The sequence below is a fragment of the Sylvia atricapilla genome, chromosome 8 (assembly GCF_009819655.1).
Source record: "Sylvia atricapilla isolate bSylAtr1 chromosome 8, bSylAtr1.pri, whole genome shotgun sequence".
NCBI classification, from domain to species: Eukaryota; Metazoa; Chordata; class Aves; order Passeriformes; family Sylviidae; genus Sylvia; species Sylvia atricapilla.
This window is the reverse complement of record NC_089147.1, coordinates 30677445-30690821: the sequence shown is the minus strand read 5'-3', so window position 1 is coordinate 30690821 and position 13377 is coordinate 30677445. Positions and strand designations below refer to the sequence as shown.

The 13377-nt window shown below is 47.5% G+C and overlaps 1 protein-coding gene across 1 annotated transcript; it reads left to right on the top strand.

Moving 5' to 3' along the window:
* Positions 1 to 1942: 1942 nt before the first annotated feature.
* Positions 1943 to 7819, top strand: NUDT13 (nudix hydrolase 13). The gene is made up of 8 exons (XM_066324257.1): positions 1943 to 2037; positions 2877 to 3016; positions 3516 to 3623; positions 4012 to 4118; positions 4931 to 5056; positions 5227 to 5338; positions 6064 to 6218; positions 7231 to 7819. The coding sequence occupies exons 1-8, from the start codon at positions 1955 to 1957 to the stop codon at positions 7423 to 7425; spliced, it is 1026 nt and encodes a 341-aa protein (XP_066180354.1). The 5' UTR covers positions 1943 to 1954; the 3' UTR covers positions 7426 to 7819.
* Positions 7820 to 13377: the final 5558 nt, after the last annotated feature.

Sequence of the window (13377 nt, the reverse complement as noted above, 5' to 3'; positions counted from 1 at the left end):
TCTATTAGAACGGCTCAATTCATGACCAAAAGCAACAGGCTGCCCTGCAAACATTTACTTTTTGTGTGTTTATAAAATTATCTTTGTGCTAAATATAGTCCAGGTAGGCTCCAACCCAGAATAATGTTTTCAATACTCGAAAGGAATCTGTTTTCTTGCAAAGGAATGAAAGTAATTTGTCATTTTTCTGACGTGCCCTGGCACAGGGTGCTCTTTGATCCGAGCTATTCACTGACAAATCCAGCTGTGGGTATTTGTTGCTGGAGCACAGCCTTTGGATATATCCAGCTTTTGTCATCTTTTCCTGTTCAAGGACGTATGCTCCTTTACTTTAAACAATGCTCCTGTGCTGCGAATACAAAACCCAGAGAAGCTTGGGGCGGGGGGAAGGGAAAAGGAGAAAAGAGAAAGTAACGCACAGGAACAAACTCCAGGAGTGAATCCAAACCTGGAGCTGCTTGCCGAGAACTACAATTCCCAGTGCTCCCAGTGAGGGAAGAGTAGCTCAAGCCAGCAGAGTCACTGCTGCCGGAGGTCACCCGGGATCCACAGCTGGTCCCTGCGCCTCGGGGACAGCCCTGCTTCCGCACACAGCGCGGTAAGTGGGGAATCCCACGGGGAAATGGCAGCCCGGGATCTGTGGGCTGCACAGCGCAGATGGAGCTCACAAAAGCTGGGGAACGGCCTCTCGAGGTGGACCGGAGTCTTTGGTGTCTCCAGCTCCGAGTTTTTCAGTGGTCCCAAGCAAAGCTGGCACGCTCGTTCCTGAGGAGGAAGGGGTTAAAACGCCCGAACCACGGCGCGCTCGTAGGTCTGGCAGGAATCTTCCCTTTGTCCCCGCCCGGTGACATTGCTGCTCATTCCAGAGCACAGGCAATTCCACAGCCAGGCTGTTCGAGACCGGGAGTGGAGGAGTGACAGACACACACGACTGTCACACCACAGAACCCTCTCTGACACGCTCTATCTGGCAGTGCAGTGACAGACACACTGACACGCTCTGTGGCAATCACTGTTCTCACACGTGTCCTGCACCAAGCTCCTGCTGCTTCCCAGCAGCTTCCCCAAGGGATAGTCCCAGTGGGAAAGGGGGATCTGGGACAGAGATGTCCAGAGCCACAAGGCAGAGTCTCCACGTGCAAACAGGAGCCTCTGCTGAGGCACTTCTCAGGCTGCCATCACTGACCTTTGCAGAAGGAAGAACCCTGAGACTCTTCCTGCCACTGCTCATGCGCCTGTCACAAAGCAAACATAACTTTCTCTGTATGGCTTCACGTTCTGTGGCTGCAGAATGGAATGTTCTCAGAGATCATCAAGGACTGTGCACCAGTTCATTTCTGTCTCGTGTCTCTGGCTGTTTCCTGACACCTTGAAGCTGAGTTCACGCAGCAGCCTGAGACTGCCTGGGCTGAAAACGTGGTGGGATTTTTTGGCAAAAAAGGCATTCATAGCTGGAGGTGATCCCACTCAGCTGCAACTGCTGTCCGCTGCCTAACTCAGGGAATTCTCTTCCAGTTGCAGCTGATATTTTGTCTTTCACTCCCTCCTGGCATCAGTGCCTTTCCCACAGATCCACTGTGTGCTGCAATAGGATGTGTGGTTGGATGGAGGCCATTGAGACTGTGTAGGAAACCAGCAAAAGAGCAGCCACCTTCTCTGCCCTTTCCCCAGGGATACAGGGATTTGGGACAGGAAGGTCTAATCTAGTCTTATAAGCAAGTTCCATAGGACCTGTGCACACTCAAGAGATGGAAACAAAGTGAGGTATCTTTAAGTTGTCTTAAGACTGGCCTGAAATGGAGTTTGAAGTGTGACTGAAGTGATCGTTTTATAAAGCAGATTCTGCAGACTGAGAGGGAGATTTACCTGGTTATTGCACCTTTTAAATCAACTTAACCTTGCAGGGCTGCTGCACTACATTTATGCCTCTTTTTTCAGGCTATAGGTGTTGGTTATGGCTGCAGTGTATCAAGCACTGCACAGGAGAGTTTCCTCCCTCGTCTGCAGGCTGCACTCCACCTATGTGAGAAAAATGAGGTAAGTTCTTATCTGATTCCTGGGTACTGGGAGGCCAGAGCTTGGCCGAAGCAGCCCTACCTAACCCTGACCCAGGGGTTAATCTTTTAACACTTCAGCCGTGACACAGGAATGCTTTGTGAGCTCTGTAAATGATAACAGCCAAGGCCTCTCTGCTCCCCTCACCACTGGTAAGAACTGGTTCTCTCAGGCTGAAACTCTGTCAATGATTGCCTGTCCTGGTTAGAGGGCTCCTACAATACCAGGCAGAATTAAAGTGGTGCTGCTCAGCTCATTTTAACTACTGCTTCAAACAGCCTGAAAGAAGCACTTGCTGACACCCTTTTTTCAATTATTTTTTTCCCTAACTCAGCTCCAACCAGCTGTGCCCTAAGACTTGGTTTTTATCCCTCACATCAGTGTGACAGGCACAACATAATGCATGTAGCCCAATGGGAACCAGATTCAACATCAGAAGTGCTCAGCAGTTTGGAGCCATCCAAATTCACAGAATATTCTGAGCTGGGAGGGATTGGGAGGATTAAAGGAAAGACCAAGGTTTCCTGCAGCCTTTACAACAGACCATTTGGATTGAGAGACTGGGTTACTGGTCTTTTTCCATCTCCAAACTTGAGGGTACTCATGTAAGAACTGCAGTATTTTCTGCCATATTAGCTTCACTAGAGGCTGCAGACCACCAAAGAGTGACTCAGCTGTCAAAACTCTCTAAGCATATGGAATACCTTAAGTCTGATCTGCCAATTCAGCCCTCCCTGCTATGTGCAAAATAAACACCTACAAATTAGCAATAATCTCAATACAATCTTCAATTAATCCTCCCAATTGCTTTCTCACTGCAGATACTTAAATCAGTTAAAGGAAGATGACAGCCTTTGTAGACAAGCTCAGACCTCAGGAACTTTCTACCTCTTTCACAATCTCTCCCCTTTCCTGCAGAAAGTTGGGAAGAAATATTTGGTACCACAGCTCAGTGCAGCAGGTAAGAAATAAATCAGTGCATCCAGAAAGGAACACCTGGTCGATCACACAGCTGAAATGAAACAGAGACACACACATGGCATCAACCTGATCTGTTCTGAGGTGATCAGGTTTAAACACTTGGGACTGTACCTTTTAAATAGAGAGGCCTGGCAGGAAAACAAACAAGGTCTTATTGATAAACATCTTCTTGGTGTAATGTAGGAAAAGTTTTCTTTGAGAGAAAGATACTGGCTGGTGCAGAGCAAAACCAGCTGACAGCTGTTCCCCAAGCATTACAACATTGGGACCTTTCGCCTGACATGGTCTAAACTTCCTACAGCTTTTAGAGCCAGATGTTAGGTTTCTACCTGTGTGTGATCATTTGTCTGGTCCCCTTTCACACATGGGCATTCTTGCATTGAGCCAAAGTTGCCTGTGCCTTGAAGTCCCAGAGAGCACCACGGTTGTATGGATTTGCTTTCATCACAGCTTTCTCTTCCCCTTTCCCTGCTGTTCAGAGACGAAAGGGATTCTGGAGAAGTTCCAAGAGGCTGAGCAGTGGATAGAGAAGTCGGTGCTGATCGGTTGTTCGGATGAGCACAGACCGTGCTTCGCGCTGGATTTAGGTTGGGATGACTCCTCTTCCACCCATGCCAGCACCAGCTGGAGGCACTGGGATGGAGGTGCTGTCAGGGCAGCATCCCTAATGCTTGGGAGAACCTGTCCTGCCAAGGAGGGCTGGGTTGAGTCTCTGCAGGAGCTGTTATGAGTGTGGCAGGTCACAGTCATGGATGGCACTGCTGCTCCTGTACCGGTGTGTGTCAGGAAAGGTGGGCTGGGGGAAGCCACTGACATTTGGGAATGCTGCTTCTGATGTGGTTCACTTCCATGGGAACTCCCAGACACTGTATATTGGAACAGCAAAGGCATAAAATTGGAATAATAGCAATAATAGCTGAAATTTATGAGATCAATTATTTTTTCATTTTTTCTTCTCTTTTTTTTCTTTCACAGGAGCCTTGGATAAATCAGTCATTGAGTCAGAACTGCAGGGATCATTTACTGACCTACAAAAGGCTCTTTTTGTAGTGGACAGGAAGGATTCTTCTTTGTTGGCTTTGGTATTGGACAGGGTTTTTTACTCTACGGGGCTGTGATCTCTAACATCAACCCTTCTTCCTCATCTCCCATATTGTTTTATGATCTAATATTGTAGAAGTACCTACTATATGCTTTTAGGGAACTAGATACAGACACACTATAAATTACACTAGTTTTTCCAAATTTGTGGTCCCAAAAGGAAGATTAAAGGGAAGGAGAAACAGACAAGTGACTTAAAAATTACTGCAGTAATTTATGCCATTTAGCTGAAAGGTACTAAATCACAGCAATCCCAGTTTGTCCTCAGCTCAACAACTATAGCAAACTAGGTATCACAAACTACACATCTTCTTTCAGAGCTGCTCTTTTAAGACCTGTCCCTTATAAGCTGGTGCTCTGCAGATGCCCTGTGTTTGCAGATGCCCTGTGTTTTCTGTGTGTGAAAATCAGCTGTCCTGACCCATAAGGAGAAATAGTTCATGTTTCCTTTCCTGCCCTATGTTTGTGATGCCTGGGCTATTTTTCAAGAAGATATTCAGGGCTGGAGACGCTTTAGAATAGTCCAGTTCCCATTATGTCCCAATAAACAGCAGCTCTTGCCCGCCTCCCCCAAACATACTCAAATTTAGAAGCAGGAAACATGGATTGCAGAATCTGCCACTTTTCAAAGCACTGTTCATACTTCATTTACCTTCCTTAGGCTTCCAAAGACAGAGTTTATCCTTATGACTGTGTGCAAAGCATTATTCAGGGAGACTGCTCTGAATTATTCCTTCCCCCTAGGTATAAATGAAATAAAATAAATGAGGTTTGTGTTCCTCTGTGTTGGCAGGCCCAGGCCCTTCTGCGGTGGCACGATTCCCACCAGTACTGCAGCAAAACTGGGCAGCCCACTCACAAGAACCCAGCTGGCAGCAAACGTGTCTGCCACGCCAGTGGAGTCACCTACTACCCACAGGTGGGCACCTGGCAGCAAAGGGGAGGGACACAGGTCACCCCGGGGGCAAGCAGGAAAAGGTTTGGCAGAGCTGGATACTTTTAGTGGTCAGCTCAACCAGCTTTGTACTTACTTTTTTGCACTTACTTGTTTTGTCTGAACTTCTTTTCCTTTGGTGGTGCGTGTGCCAGATGTCTCCAGTGGTGATCACCCTGGTGTCCAACAGGAGCCAGTGCCTACTGGTCCGGCAGCCCTCATTTCCCCCGGGGATGTTCTCGGCTCTGTCAGGCTTCTGTGACCTGGGTAAGTGGGTTCTGATCCAGACCCTGGGCATGCAGGGTCAGGCGGGGACATCAGCCAAACCCCTGTGCACGGAGGAGGACGGACACAGAGCTGATCTGTGTCCCCATCCCCAGGTGTGTTCAAGGCCAAGCTGGATAAGCCTTTGAGCAGCCTGGTGTAGTAGAAGGTGTTCAGGCTGATGGAAGGGGGTTGGAACTAAATGATCCTTAAAGTCCTTTTGGACCCAGACCAGTCAGTGATTCTGTAATAGCAGGAAAAACAACATTAGATCTAAATAGATCAGTGTTTGCCTGCAGATAGAATTCAAAATAGCTGTTATGTACCTGAAGGGAATGGGAATTATAGATGTCTAGAAGTTCTTCTGGTCCATGATAGTAAACATAAGCTTTAAAACTTGCTGGATTATAACCCCTGATCCTTTTAAAATCCATTCTGTGTCTCATGCGGTCTCGCTTTGGAGAAAACTACAGACCTCTTGCTACAGGAGGGAAATGGCTTCAAATGAATAGTTCTGTCCACCATCTGTATGTAGATAGGACCAAAAATGTCTCTGGTGCCTGTGTTTATCAGAGGTTGATTAATTTAATAGAGCATCCTGCCAGCAAGTGTTTCCAGGTCAGCACAGCTGGAGCTGCTGTGTAGGAATGAGAGCTGCCTGCGGTTTCCTCACTATGGTTCGCTGCCTTAAGGCCGGGCCGTCCTTGCCTGACTCTGCTTGGTTCTAGGCGAAAACGTGGAGGAGGCGGTGCGGCGAGAAGTGGCCGAAGAGGTGGGGCTGGAGGTGGAGTCGCTCCGCTACTCGGCTTCCCAGCACTGGCCCTTCCCCAGCAGCTCCTTAATGATCGCCTGCCACGCCCTGGTGGGAGCCCAGCGGGATGAGGTGAGCGGCTCCCCCGAGCCATTCCACTGCCTGCCTCAGCAAAATCCCGTTCAGTCCACAGAATTTAGTCAGCAGAGCATCAAACCCCCCCAGAAATGCTATTTTCCATTGGATTTTTCTGCAAATGCAGAACAAACTTGGAAACAATCCCATCACCTTCTGTTGCAAGGTACCAGATTTCACTCAGGTCACTGTATATACAAACCCAGAGCCCAACACCCCTGGGTTTTTTTCCTCTGAACTTTGCAGAGGAGGTTCCCTCACACATTTGCCATAGAACACACAGATTCTGCCATGTTAATTCCTGTGCTCAGCCACTTTCTTTGCCACAATGGAGCAGGGTTGGTTTGTGGCTTCCCTAAGGAAGCCAGCATGACAAAGTATTGGGGGATAGTGATATCCCTCCCTGGAGCGGCATCAGTGCCTAATTCAGGCATGGACGTACTGCTCTGAGCATTCCATGCTCTGGACATTCCAGGACAGGACCTCTGTGGAAGCAAGAATGGGCAAGGTGCCACTGCCTATTGTAATAAGTTAGCTGAGACTCCATTTTCTTCATGCAGGAAAAGCCATTCTTTATTATCACAACTCATTTTATAATTTTTACAGACCTCGTGTGCAGCGTTAATTGGCTATTAGCTTTCTTGCCAATTTCTCTATTGGTTAGTAAAAGGTATTCTACTTCTCCATCAGATCTCAGATCTCTTTACTCTTGGATTATTTACTTATTTTCTTTACTGATTTTCATGGGACAAATCTCTTGTTATTGCAGGTGGATTTTTTTTTCAGCCCAGGAATAGGTTATTATGCTGATGAGTTTTCATATCAAGATTGTTTTCGCATGGGAACTTGCAAATTACTTAGAGAAGTGGTGACAGGGTAACTGTGGCAATTTAGCAGAGCAGGCTTGATTTTATGAGGCCTTTCTTTTGTAATTCTTTTACCTGTCACGACACCACTGCCCACATTCAAAGCTGATTTAAGGAACTGGTGCCCTATGAATTCTTTCCAGATCAGTATGGACACCCTGGAACTGGAGGAAGCCCGTTGGTTTGGCATGGAGGAAATTGTGGAGGGTCTCAAGAGGGAGCCCAGCTCTTCAAAGCAAGATGACGGTAGTTTTTTACCCTGGTTTCCTCCCAAACAGGCCATTGCTCACCAGCTGATCCATGAGTGGGTTCAGCAGCAGACTGCCCAGACAGCTTAGGCAGGGATTCATCGATTCTGTGATTCTACCAGAACAGTGAAAGCTTCATAGAAAAGCTTCCAAAGTCCCTGGGCAAGGGCTCTGTTACAGTGAGGACAGCACCACACTGATGGCTCACTGACTCACAGAGGGCTCTAAACTGATCTGACAGTCCCATGTACAGTGGATGACCTCTGAGATCCCATGATTTGAAGTACATGTACAATAAAATCCTTAGTGCCAAAGCATCAAACTTATTGTGACCAGCTGTCACTGACCCCACGACACCAATGTCCCATTTTCCTCCATTTCTTTCATCTTGGATGGACATTGAATGCACTCTCTTTCCCAGAACAAAAATAAAGGGACAGTGGCACTTTCCAGTGCCTGTGTTTATATGGATCTGGGAGAGCTATCAAAAACCAGAAGAAAAGCTGATGCCTGTTCGCTCTCCTCTTCTTCTCTCTCTTCCCATTCAGTCTTCGATTTTCATGTAAAATATCCAAATTTTTTGTTTGTTTTGTAAATGTTAAATGGACTTTTAAATTTCCCCCACTGGTAAGACAGTTACTTCTGTCCCAAGGAAGGGAGAACAGAGCTATCTGGTGGTAGAGAGGGGAAGAGCAAGATGTACACAAGCATTTTACAAGACCACGGATAATGCAGTGGTGACAGGAACAAGAAGAACTGCACTTAGAACAGAGAAGAATCTTGAAAGGATCAGTGCCTCTTACCCTGAGGCCAAAGTCTGTGCCTTGCCTGGAGAGCTGGTCTGATTTTACTGATGAAATGGTACCATCTCTCTGGAGGAAGAACAACAAGGAGACCATCTGGGCAAGGAAAACTTAGTGAAAGAGACAGATGAAAAGATGTTTGATCTGCTCCTGATTCAGACTGACAGTCCTTCCTGTCTGCTTGCTCAGAGTTCAGCTGCCAAGACTGCAAGGCCGGGTGCTTGAAGGGGAAACAGGGATGTATCCCTGACTGCCACCACTGGGGTTCACTGAAGGGGAGCAGTGGTAAAAACCTGGAGTCCTGACACCTGAGCAGCAAGGAAGAAAAGATGTCTTTCACACCGAGACACACTGTGTTTACTCGGGTTACTTTTATTTCAGGAGGTTGGGAGGGGATTCTTTCAGGCCATGGTGGCACGTACAAACACCTTTCCCAGTATTTTAGTTACCAGTAAAAGTCTTTTCAATCTACTCAAAGTGGTTTGTTTTGGGGTTTTTTTGGTAAAGCTAGAAAAACTACAAGCTAATAATCACGTCACATATTTGGAAAAGCATTACATTTTAAACTGTTTTATAAAATCCTTAATCCAGACTCTTTTGACTTAGTTATGAAACAACATTGGTGGTATTTGTTCCTGATGTTAAGCAAGCAGGAGTGATGATGGGCAGTACCCAGCTGTGAGCAGGACAGAAAAACAAGGTGAGGGACATTGTCCTCACCTGCATTTGCATCAGAAATCTGTCTGAAGCTTGAAGAACACTCACTGCAGTCAAGACAGGACATGCTCCATAAAGGCAAGTGACCTAGAAAAAGGAATAGGCAATTCCTGACAGATGCTTCCTCACCAAAACACAGCACAGCTTTCCCATGGAAAAGGTACCAGACAGGCAAAAGGGACAGAGCAACATATTCCTCTCAAGAACGCATCCCTTAACTGAATCCTCTTTGGAAACACTTCACTTTTATAAATCACTGAGACCCCTCTGTTTTTAGGGATTTACAGCAAGACCCAGCACTGAAAAGCTGGGGCATTACAGCCCAGTGGCTCATAGGTATTGCCAGTCAGCAGGCTATAGAATGATAGCATTCATCTGATTAATCAGACGTAACTTTTTGGTTAGCAGGTTTGAGAGCAGCATTCCACCTGCCTCTCAAAAGCAGCAGGGCAGAAGAGTCATGTTGATCTCTAATAGGTGCCAGCAGAGGACTGAAGTAACCAAACCTCATGACACAACTTGTTTTGATCTCTGGCTGCTTAGAAAAATCTTATCTGGAAACAGTGTGGGTAGAAAATTCACACACCAGTTGCTCTCCCATTGGCTGGGCTGCTCTGCTGCTGTGTGGAAAGGCCACACTTTGCCATTCTGAGAGGTATTCATTGTGGATGGCAGAAAGCCTGCTTTCAGTGTTACAGCTCTAACATGAAGAAATTGTTTCACCATAAAACAAGCTCCGAGACACTGTGGACACACACTGAGCCTGATGTTTGGCATTAAAGGACATAAGCACTCAGCGGAATGCACTGACAAGCTGACCTTCTAAAAGTCATTTTTCAGCAAACTTTTTTGAAGGAACCACGAGCAGCTCACCTCTGGCAGCTGCAGAAGACAGGTTGTAAGAACAACCTGTAATTCCATAGGTACAATTCCTGTGTTCTGTGAGGCACTGCTTGGACAGACTGAGATGCCCTAACCTTCAGCTCCCATCTAAATCTTGCTCACCTTTCACACTAGGAATGGATGGAAAGCTGATATAACATCCACAGGTCCTTGTGCTCAGCAGTAGTTCTGAGCATCCCTCCTAAGGGCCGCCCTGTGCCTGGCACTGAGATTCTGCCTGCTAAAATTACAAACGTCGCAGGATTCTTCCCAGATCCAAGTTGCCACAAACTGGAACCCTGGCTGTCCTTAGAGTGCCAGACGCCTTCTACAGACTGACCTCTAGAACTGGGAGGCTTAGTTTAGTTCCCCATGGAAAAAGGCCACCATTCATGTCTAAGCCCCTGCACCTGGCAACGAGATTCTGCCTGCTAAAATTACAAACGTCGCAGGATTCTTCCCAGATCCAAGTTGCCACAAACTGGAACCCTGGCTGTCCTTAGAGTGCCAGACGCCTTCTACAGACTGACCTCTAGAACTGGGAGGCTTAGTTTAGTTCCCCATGGAAAAAGGCCACCATTCATGTCTAAGCCCCTGCACCTGGCAACGGCCTTGTGCCTGCTGAAATTACAAAGGCACAGGATTTCTCCCTGATCCAAGCTGCCACAAGTTGGAACCCTGGCTGCCCTTGGAGTGCAAAACACATCAGTGCTTCAGACACTACAGTAGGTGGCAGGCACTCTCTGCTTTCCATTTCTGTGCCTGTGCTTTGTCTGTTTGCTCTGTGCAGAAGCACTCTTCCTTCTCCCTTTTCCCACCATGCAAAGATGGTACTGCAGCAATTTCCTGCCTGTTCCAGCACTGGATCAGATTCTGCTACAGTTCGAGCTTTCCATGTCTGCAGCAGCTAAAGCAAAAGCATTGCTGGCTATTTGCTACTTTTCCAGGTCAGGGATGTTAAGAACTAAAAGCTCTGCTTTGCAGAGAGAACACTGCTTGCCGCTGTGAAGCAAAAGTCCTGGAGAGGCCAGGGCGTGTGCAGAGAAGGACAAGGGAGCTGGGGAGGGATATGGAATACGAGGCCAGTGAGGAGGTGCTGAGGGAGCTTTAGGCAAAAAAAGTGCAGGCTCAGGCTCAGGCTCATTGAGGCAGATGTGCAGAAATGCTCCATGCCAGTGCTCAGCACAAGGGCTGTTCCCTGCCAGACACAGCCTGCAGCTGCTGAGGGCTCCGGGCACTGCAGGGGAGAGTTTTGGGGGCTGATGGGGAGTTTTTGGGGGAATTGAGTGTCTGGGGGAGCCTTTGAGAGAAAAATTTTGGTTTTTTACATGACTTTTTTTGTGAGAATTGAAAGTTTGGGAGGTTTTTGATGAGGTTTTTGGAAAGGATTAATAGTTTGGGGGTCCCTGTGTAAAAAAGAAAGGGCCCGGAGACCTTCTGCTCCTTGGTTATGCCTTTATTAGAAAGGGGCCTAGAGGTGGGGGCTTGGGGTGCACGCCGCCACCGCTGCTCCCAATGGTCGACGTCCAGGAGGAGGGCTCATGCAGGCCTGTCGTTTCCGGCAGGTCTGGGGGCCTCTACCCTCGCAGGGATCGTCCCAAGACTCTCTTTGCCTCAGAAGTCCGGGGGGGGGTGGGTCTCCATGCTCGAGTGCTGTGCAAGTTATGGTGACTCACTTGTTGGGCTAGAATCGATGAGGTTAGCTCCGTTAAGTCCTTCACAGCATGTAGTGTGGAGTCTTTTTGTGTGTTTTAAAGTGGCTCATTGGTTAGGGTAGTTTTATTCTTAGGCGGCAATATGATTTTAATATGCGTGTGTGCGCAAGATCTTATGGGAAGTGTGGCGTCCATTCTGGGAAGCAGTGGCTGGGCTACCCGACGAGTCAGAGAGGATGAGGGGTACAAACAACCAAAGGCAGGGTAATAAAACAGGCAAAACCGATGAGAACTCTTTAACAGCGAACTCTTACAATTGAAAAGGGTAGGTACATTAACTGGGACATTAACCGGGAGTTTTAACTGGGGTTAGAACAAGAACAGGTAACACAGTTGGAACAGAAACAGGTAAATTCCTGTGCAGTCTGAACATTCCCAATTTTATTCGTAACACCTGGGTGGACTGGGGAGGAATTTTGAGTGAAGATTTGGGGACCTTGGGGATGCAAAGGGGATTGTGGAGGGTCCTAGGATGGGAATTTGGAGGTTCTCAGGACATGATCTGGGGATATTTTGGAGGATCTGGGGATGTTTTGAAGGGTTTTGGGGTAGTGGATGCTTTGTGGAAGCCTCAGGAGAGATTTGAGCACTCCTGCTGTGGAATTATGAGGGAATTCGAGGGCTTTTTAAATGGCAGAGGAACCTGGGTGTCAGTGGATGGAACTGAGGGGCATTGAGGGGTTCAGTGGAGGGAACTGGGGCATTTGGGGCATTCTTCCAGCGATTTTGGGTGCTTCCAGAGCTCAGCGCCACCTGAGGCGCCAAAATGGCGGCCTGAAGGGTCCCTGAGGGGCGAGGGCGGGAATGGCGCCTTGGAGCAGCCCAGGAAGGCTCCAGAGGGTTTCAGGGGTGGCTCCGAAGTGATTTTGGGTCATTTGGGGTCGATTGCAAGCGATTTTGAGGTTTCTTGAAAGTTTTCTTTTTCCTACGAGCCCGCAGAGGTTCTCGAAGCCGGCTGCTGTCAGCGCCCCACAAGCCAAATGACCCCACCCCCCCCAAATCCTCTGGGATCCCTCCAAGAACCCCGAAGCCTAACAGTGACCCCAAAACTCCCCTGGAGACCCCAAAATTCCACCCAGACCCTTCTGATGGATTCCTGGACCCCCCAAATCTTCTGGGAGCTCCCAAAATCCTCGAAGCCACAAGAGAGACCCCAAAACCCCCCTGGGACGCCCTAAAATTCCCTCATGTCGAAAAGATCCCCCGAAATCCCGTTGAGGACCCCAAAATATTCTCTGGGACTCCCACAAAAATCCCCTCAGCCTCCTAAGAGCCCTCCCCAATTCCTCAGAATTTCCCAAACCCTTCAGGGACCCCCAAATCCCTGCAAAAGTCCAAAATCCTCTAAAATTCCCCCAGACCTCCTCAATCTACCCATTCAGGAGCCTCAAATTCCCCCAGAACTGCTCTGGACCCTCCTAATGAGATATTCAATTTTAAAGAATTAAGGACTTTAGTTAAACTAGATATTGCTGACGTAGACTTCCCTTTACATTTTGAAGAATAAAGGACTTTAGTTAAACTAGACATTGCTGACGTAGACTTCCCTTTTACTAACTAGACATTGTTGAGGTAAACTTCCCTTTTTTTAACATAAGCCGGATTTAAGGAACCGATAAATCAGGAGACCTGTCAACTTAATCAATAGACTCCAAGAACACAATGTGATCATAAATCAGATAGTCTTGAGAAAATAGGATCCAGGTGTCACCAACACTAAAAGGTTAAAAAGGCAAAGCGAGGAAGACGCATCTTACTTCATCATTTTGAGACCCCACCCCCTAAAAAGGACCACCGACCCATTTCAAAGAACAAACTACGCATGCTTAATTGCTTTTTGGCTAATTACCATACGAAGCAGGGAATGGGATGGACCAGAGTCATGAATATGCATTTGTGTTTTGGGTATTCAACACTTTTGTACA